Raw genomic sequence first — 8,715 nt, forward strand, 5'->3', positions numbered from 1 at the left:
AAACACCTTTGTTTATTTTGATCCGCGCATGCGCACGACGAAATTTAAATAAGAAAACGCCCACGATTACGACGTTGTTATATTTTCTACTCCGTTACTGCGATTGAAAATTCTCTGACTTACAGAAAACGTCAAAATGAGCTGCGTGCACTGTCCGCCATTACCGCTCGTGGAAAGCTGGATATTCCTTGCTATTTCAAGTACTGCGGAATTTGTGGAGGGCATCTCAAAGTCGAAACCGAAAAAACGACAACAGCGCTACAGCGGCAGCGGGCGCCAGCACCACCAAGATATGGTGGTGCATCATGGTGACAGACGATGTTGCCGCTACAACCGTGGTCACAACAAAAGGTGGTAACAACAGCAACCTGCAACAGATGCAGCTACAAAGACAGATGCAACAACAACAGCTGTTGCAACAACCACAGCAGCTGAAACAACAGCAGTAGCTGGAAGAACAACAGCAGCAAGAACTACAGCAGTTGGGAGAATGCACACAAACAAAAATTTCCCAACATATGAAATTAAAAAAAACTATATTTCTATAAGTAAATTATCTGCAAAAACGCTATTCGAAAGTTTTCTGGCTCTGATCATGTTGTTTTGCCGGTACACGCATAACAGTCCAATATTGATGTTCGTCTCTTTTGAGTAAGCATTTGGCATTGACTTATAGCGAATTTCTTTATTCCACCAGCTCACCTCGTTTTGACCTGGAAGCGCACTAACTGCTGTCAAAACACTTCTTTATTCGCTCGATTTTGACCCAGTTTTGACCTGCCGTGCTGCCCGAAGCGCACTGTAGAAATTGTCAGCTTCAACCCACCACCGCACGTGCTAAGTTCGTAAACAATTATCTGGCATCTCTTTCTTACTTGCATCTTAAATGGCAATGACGTTTCATTATTCCTCGGCAGTTTTGCCCGCACACAGTGGAATAAAGAAATTCGCTATTAGTTGGTATCATATTCCGGTATTCCAGTGTTTCGAAGCGCGGAAATTATTTTTATATGAACCGGATTGGTTTCGAAGACTAATGCTCGTCTTAAAAAGCCATTGAAAAGCATGATATGGTGTAGGTCGAGTTTGCTCAGGCGATGTTACAAGGTGTATCAATAGTTCGAAAGCAATAATATACACAGAAACGTGCTGCTGATAAAGCACAACTAACCTTAGAGAAAAATAAATCCCGGCTAACCACAGCCTTTTTTAAGAAAATTCGTATCAACTAGCCTTAAAACCATAACTGTTTGACGACTTTGTAGTCACTATTTGGTCACTTTCTATACAATAAAAAGTCACTATTTTAAAAATTTTAGTCATTAAAGTCACTACTTTTGCATTGCATAACCGCTTCGAGCCCTGCATTCGCTCTTTTCTTTGAACCGGTTCATATGACCGGCTCGTTAGACTTCCGCCCAACCCTAAACTCGTACCCACTATGTTTTTTGAAGCTGTCATCATTATGTTTATGTCATTTTCCAATTTCTCCTGTGTGAAAACGTCATCGGCTTTGTGAAAAAATCAGCAGTGCAATTGTCTCTCAATCGGAAGGTTTTTTAACATCATATAACTTGATAAAATTGCTACTAAACCACTAGATTCACAATGGAAGCTGTCCCTCGTATGCCGATGGTCAGCTTCGAGCTGAAAACCTGTCCGGGAGGCACTTCATTTGGACCCCTGAAGCAAGTAAGTTGATGGTGATGAATTTTCTATGGCAAATTTAATTAGCTGTTTTGAGGACATCTTCCTAGGGGTGATCACTGGGGTCATTAGCTTGTTAGTCATAGAACAGGTTTATCATTGGAACAAGTACTATTCAACATGTAGAGTGATAATGAACAGTTTAGTAGTTCTTATCACTGAGTCAATTTTTGAACACCTCTAACAGCAGAAAAAGTGACTCACCCTGGAATTGTTTTGCTCTGTTAACAGTACATCGCAGAATACTATCATGAAGATCCGGACTCGTACTCAAAGGAGTGTTATCAGTTGGAACAGTTGCGAGGAATGGCAGCGCGACCGACGCAGGATGTCGAAGGAACCGCACTGATGAAACGGTACTACTGTCAGCTGCACTCGCTCCAGAACCGCTTTCTGTTGAATCAGTTACCCGAAAGTCAGCAAATGCTTAGTTTCAGTTGGAAGGATCTGTACAGTGGTGCGACACTGCAGAAAAACAACATCAAATTCGAGATGGCAGTGATATTGCATAATTTCGGTTCATTGCATACGCAGCTGGGAGCAGCGGAAGGTCGAGCCGATCCGGAGAGTATGAAAAAAGCTTGCACACACTTTCAGTGCGCTGCTTGGGCCTTCGGATACATCAAGGATAATTACGCTCTGCTGCTGCAGGGAGATCTTTCTACTGAGTTGTTGATTTTTATGCAAGCACTTTGCTTTGCTCAGGCTCAAGAGTGCATCATGGAGAAGAGCCTGTGCGACAACCGTAAGTCGGGGATAATTGCGAAAGTGACGGCTCAAATTGTTACGTACTACAATTCGGCGCTGGCTGCCCTGTTGACTCAGAACGGGGAGGATGGACGGATTCAGGACATTGTCGGAAGCAAGCAGTTTAAGGAATGGAGGAAGTATGTGAAGTTTAAAATTTCCTATCTGTCTTGTATTCTGCTGCTGTATCAAGGACAGCAATCTGAAGAGCGGCAAAAAATGGGCGAAAGAGTTGTGTTGTATCAAGCTTCTTTCGACAGATTAGAGGAAGCGAAAAAAGAATCGAAAGGCCTGGCGAATATCGACCAGATTAACGATGCGCTTCAGTTTACGATGGATGTGGTGGAAGCGAAACGAAAGTCTGCTAAGAATGAAAACGAATTCATCTATCACGAAGAGGTGCCGGAATTGAGTGCTATTTCTGCTGTGCAGGGTGCAAATCTTGTTCATGGTATAACTTTTAGTGTGACAGATCCTGATGCCATGGGGGAGGACATATTCCATCGATTGGTGCCGATGAAGGCGCACGAAAGTAGTTCGGTTTACAGTGAGGAAAAGGCAGATCTGCTTCGCTCGGTTGGCTCTAGAGTGGAAGAGAGAGATTTGGAACTGACTTCATTCATGAGTTCGCTAAATTTGGACTCGATCAATGTGCAAAATCCGAGCAGTTTTAATGAAGTTCGACTGCCCCAGGGACTGGTTGATCGATGTGCTGATTTGAATGCTAAACCTAGTGCCATTCCCGATTTAGTGCAGTCGATGTCGAATTTGGCGGAAAGTTGCACGGATGTCGAGATGATGTTGAAGGAAATCAAGCATCTGTTGAAACAGGACGAAATACAAGAGGATAGCTACCAGCAGAAGATTGGCCAGCGTTCTAACGGGGGAACCCATATTGCCGAGTTGAACCGAGAGTTCTCTAAGTATCAGGAGGCTCATAACAAGGCCGGTGAAAGCAACGACACGTTGCGCAAGGCGATGGGGTTGCACGTGCACAATTTGAAAATTTTGGCGCAACCGCTGAAGGACATCAAAGAGCAGATTCCGACTAGTAGCGAGCAGTTTGATGAACTGACGCTGAAGGAGTTGCAGGGGATATTGGCTAAGGTAAGTTGGTTTATTTTTTTAAACAGTTTTAGATAATTTTTTGTATGTTGTAGGTTACGGAGATGCGCGATCAAAGAGCTAAACTGTACCAGGATCTGCGTGATAACGTAACCAATGATGACATTACTTCACAGCTAATTGCGCTGGAAAATGGTCCGGATAGTAAAAAACGCATGCAGGAACTTTTCAAGAAAGAACTTGCAAAACACGACCAATTGGTGGCCTTATTGGATGCAAACTTAAAAGCGCAGCCCAACATTCTGAAGGCGCTGACTGAAATTTACGCTCGCTGTGCTCCGATAATCAAATCGATCAGTGAGGCCAAGACAAAACGGGAGCAGTTTTTCTCCTCCCTGCAAGGGTCGTACGACGTTTATGAGGATCTGCTGTCGAAGAGTGCGAAAGGGTTGGAATTTTACCGGAAATTGCAAGTGAACGTACAGAAATTGTACTCCCGTGTGAAGGCCGCCTGTGACGTTCAGGACGAGGAACGCAACCAAAAGCTAAAGTCAAGCACGGCTATGAAGAAACAGACGGCTGACTTTGCCCATCCAACGACCACGTTCCGCGAAAATCCTAAGTTAAGTGGAGGTCCTAAGTTGAAGGATTATCTTAAATCTGGCAACATAAGTTTGGGTTCCATTAAAGCTGCAGGAATAGATGTCAATTCTTCTGGGTATGTCCCACCGGTACGCCCCACCCCGGTCGGGTCCGAGAGTACTACTCCAGCGGCTAGCTCTGGAACCGGTAGTGGAGGATACTATCAAGACTCGTACGCTAATTATAATTATTATTCATCTACAACTGGAACCGCAAGTGCTCCTTCTGCGGCGGCGGATTATTCTCAATACTATCAGCAACAGCAACAGTATGCCAACTACGTTCCAGTTTCTACATTCCAGTCAAGTACGAACTCAACGCTGACTCCTACGCAGACTCAAGCGCAGACCACAGGTTTTGTGAATCCCATATACCAGAGTCCGCTCAATAATTATTACAACAATCGACAAGCGGCTGACTATGGTCAATATCCTGTCGCTCAACCTTCGCCAGCGTTATCAACAAGTTCAAGTGAAGTTGGGACAGCAGCGCCTCAAGCTCAGAATTGGAATCAGTTGAATCAACAGTTTAATGCGATGAATCTCCAGCCAGCAACTACAGTAGCAACATATCAGCCATCGGTTGATTCCAATTCTACAACTGCTTATTCGCAAACTCAATCGTATCAAGTAGACAGCAGCGCTGTAAGTCAACCATATTCAACAACTCCTGCCTTGAATGGCTATACAAATCAAACGACTGACCAATATCAGGATGTTTCTAATCAATACTACCTACAGCAACAACAACAACAACAAATGCAGCAACAACAACAACAATATCAAACACAGCAGGGACTTGCGTACACTCAACAGATTCAACCACAAACAACATCACAAGCAACGTCTTATCCCACGTACCCAGGTTACTCATACAATCCTCAAACAGGTGCCTACGACTACATCGGCGTCAATCAATACAACACCGTTAGTCAAACGTCGGTAACGAATCAATATCCTAACCCAAGTCAAGCGGCCACAGGAGCGGTTACGAATTCATTAACAGCGCCATACCCATCAGCTGTAACTGGGTCTTTCGACGTAAACCAATCTCAACAACAACAGCAAGCTTCATACCCGACTTCGTACAGCAATAACTTGGCCTCAGCATCGATAACTCAGCCGTGTACAACTCCTGCTACAGCAGCTGTGAATACCGCAAATCCATCATCATCTTACTACGGAAACTACAACTATAACCAGACCCAAGAACCGCAAGCTCCGGACCCCGGTCAAGCTTACTACACACAAGAGCAATCACAAAACAATAACTATTACAATTCGGGCTACGGATCAACTACAAACCAGTACCAGCACCCGGTACCGGACGGTGCACCATCAGCTGGACAAGCCTCGAGTCAGTATTCTTATCAAGTTGCTCCCGCTGTAACAAGCAATGCCGCAGGCGTTCCCGGAACATACGGTAGTACAGCAACCGAGTCATCTCAGTACCAAACCTATCAGACTCCAGCGACCGCTACCCAACCAGCTACGGAACAACCGGCTGCAACCGTGACACCCGCCACGGCTCCATCCCAAACACAGCCACAATCCAGCCCCAGTTCGACCGTTAGCAAACAATCATCCAACCTTGACCTGCTGTCCGGTCTTGACTTTACTCCCGCCGCCCCAGTTACGGCCGCCATTCTGCAACCACGGTCAGTCACTTCCGCCGCGACAGAAGATGACGTAAAGAGTGAAGTTCTGACCCCCACCAAAGCTCCGCCAGATCCGGTGCCGGATGTACCCTCGACACCCAGCAGTTTCAAAAAACCCGTCGCACCCTCGGAAAGCTTCGACCGTAAACCGAGCTTCGATAATCTGTCGATTTGCTCCGACCTGAGTTCGATCGATCAGAATTTCGATTGGGAAAGTGCATCACTTAGAGCCGCAGTAGCACCCACAGCAGCTGCGGTCAGCGGCAGCACAGCGAGTGGTGGTTTCGGTGCTACCAGCGTTGTTACGACCAACAATAACCACAACAACAACAGTATTCTGGTGCAACCGGCTCGAGACCCCTTCGAGGATCAGGCCACCCTCAAATGGTTCCATAAGGAAGTCGAACGGTTGGAGAAATTCATTGATACGTTGAATGTGAAAACCTTGAACGGTACGACCCCGCTGGACGGCAAGTGGAAGGAGCTGCAGGATATGCTGGTTAGTGATCTGGTCTAGTTTGTGTTTGTATACGGAAAGATATGTTGATTTGTGAAATTTTTTTCTAGGTAAAGGAAGAGTCCAAACGTCAGGTCAGTGTGGCAAAGTTGTTTCCGGAGAAAAATCGTTCCATCGACAGTGTGCCGTATGACCATGCTAGGGTGACACTGCCGACCGATACCGACAACTACATCAATGCTGTTTTTGTAAAGGTAAGACTGTTACAGTGGGTTTAATGTTGCAAGGTGGAGTTTGCATGACAATGTCTCTGGTACTGGGGAGATTCTACTCTAGTATTCGGATATTTCCTAAAAATACTGCGAAATGTTCGACACATAGATGGTGCTGACATACATATTAATTTCTTTGGTGGTTTGTAAGATTTGCACGGGATAAGTAAAGCATTAAATATTATTTCGAATCACAATAAACGGATGAAAGCATCGCATATATTCAAACTTTCAAGTAATAGCTAATGAATCTAGATCTCAGGTTGATTAACAAAATCAATAATAAACTACTGATAGTGTGGTCTCTGTTGCAAAAGGTTTCCCTTAATGCATAATACATTTTTCACATCTTCATCCTACAATTCCATAAGAGATCTTTCTAAGTTTTGGAGAAAAGTTCACTTTCATACACTTTTCGATCACGGTTTTAATTTTCTGGAACTGATTATTTCTCAGTTTTCCAAGGATCAATCATCGGTAAGTTATCCGGTGTAAGCTCGATGTGTTACTATACTTTTCGATTAAATCTGTATGCTTGATCAAACTATAATGTCAACGATAACCTGTAACAAGTGGCAATCTTATTTTTTCTAGGACCTTGGTTTCGGATGCCCTCAAATGATTCTGGCTCAGACCCCGCTCCAAAACACTGTGAACGATTTCTGGAACATGATCTGGTCGCAAAAGGCAACTGTAGTTGTTTGCTTGCACCCACCGAACGAGGTTTGCTGTTTTCCATTAAAAAGTTGAACTCAATCCAATGTTTATTTCCTAGATCTTAGACACATTCTGGCCCTGTGACATCAACCAAGAGCTGAGCTACGGTGACGTATCCGTGTCACTAGTCAAACAGTTCGATTTGACGCACTGCATCGAGCGGGCTCTGCGGGTTACAATGCTCGGATCGGACGTTATTTTGAGCCTGACTCTGTTGCAAGTAAAACTGTGGCCCAAACTATCAGCGGAATATATGCTGGGAATTGCGCAGAACGTAATCGGTGCCTACCGACAGCAAAATCAGGAGCAGAAACAACCGAAACCTTTGATTGTCAACTGCCTAAACGGTTCCGATCGTTCCAGTTTACTGGCGGTGGCCATCGCCTCAATTTTGGCGACACAATCACGAAAACCGGTTCTAATAAGTAGAATTGATTGCCCAGTCAAAAGATTTCTATCTTGTATTTATGCATCATTTGTAATTCCAGATGTGGTGGATATCTGGTATCGAATATGCTGTCAGCGGAAGGGAGCACTTCGCGACCCAAATTACATTCAATTGTCCTACAACATCGTGCTGAACAACGGACATAGTATTCTGAACAAACGTAACCTTCACCATCTTCTATAACGAAAACATTACCCAACTCAATGTGCTTTTTTTCTTAGGTGGTATAATGACATCCTACCAGATGAAAACGGTCCAAACGACTGCCGCCGCTGAGAAGGAGGAAACAATCAATGATCCGTTCAAAGATCTGGATCCTTTGTGGAAACTGAAATGAGCATAGAATTGATCTATATACCGTACTCTGCTGGGACAGTGCCACCACAATTTTATACGTTCCATTGGCATTGAGAAAAAGAAAAGTAAAATTGTGCGGTATTCTGTCCGCACGTAGCCCTGCTTGGGACAAAGCGTTTATTATAATGATTTCGCTGCATATATAATGCGCACGATATATTTTAATATATTCACAATTATTATCGAACCCGCTATACTATTGAGGAGCTGATTCACTGATTAAAGGCTACAGCAATTGATTAGGAAGGTAATATATTAATGCAGGCGTGGCACCTTGAAAGAAAATGCACCTTGCAGGAAAGAACTGATGTTTTGGATATTTGCTAGAAGTTTACTTGAATTATGCAATAACGAAAAATATATGTTGAATCTAATATTCGAGTTCGCATCCTTTCCAAGTATTGAGTATCACAATGCCTTTAAAAATAGACTTTTTTGTGACAACCAGTCAAATTCTTCCGACACCACGCTTGGCGATATTCGCCAAGTAGACCGGTGTACCGTCCTATTGACAGACGTATAGTACGCAGCGTTGATTTTCATGTTTTTATCGATAAACACCAGTGGGAGCTTCCCACGCCAGGGTTCTGCCCCCAAACCATCACCGACAAGGCGCTCTGGAACCGCAGGATCTTAATGTGGGACG

General features: G+C 44.2%; 1 protein-coding gene across 2 annotated transcripts; it reads left to right on the forward strand.

Moving 5' to 3' along the window:
* The first annotated feature begins 1,489 nt into the window (after nucleotides 1-1,489).
* On the forward strand, nucleotides 1,490-8,443 carry LOC129723505 (tyrosine-protein phosphatase non-receptor type 23). Of its 2 annotated transcripts, XM_055677762.1 has the most exons (9): nucleotides 1,490-1,692; nucleotides 1,939-3,561; nucleotides 3,615-6,317; nucleotides 6,386-6,529; nucleotides 7,004-7,024; nucleotides 7,142-7,270; nucleotides 7,323-7,689; nucleotides 7,753-7,872; nucleotides 7,934-8,443. In XM_055677762.1, exons 1-9 carry the CDS (start codon nucleotides 1,609-1,611, stop codon nucleotides 8,047-8,049), a joined length of 5,307 nt encoding a protein of 1,768 aa, XP_055533737.1. In that variant the 5' UTR covers nucleotides 1,490-1,608; the 3' UTR covers nucleotides 8,050-8,443. The 2 variants fall into 2 exon arrangements, with proteins under 2 accessions (XP_055533737.1, XP_055533738.1); XM_055677763.1 differs by lacking the exon at nucleotides 7,004-7,024.
* Nucleotides 8,444-8,715: the final 272 nt, after the last annotated feature.

Source organism: Wyeomyia smithii, chromosome 2 (assembly GCF_029784165.1).
Source record: "Wyeomyia smithii strain HCP4-BCI-WySm-NY-G18 chromosome 2, ASM2978416v1, whole genome shotgun sequence".
Classification (NCBI taxonomy): domain Eukaryota; kingdom Metazoa; phylum Arthropoda; class Insecta; order Diptera; family Culicidae; genus Wyeomyia; species Wyeomyia smithii.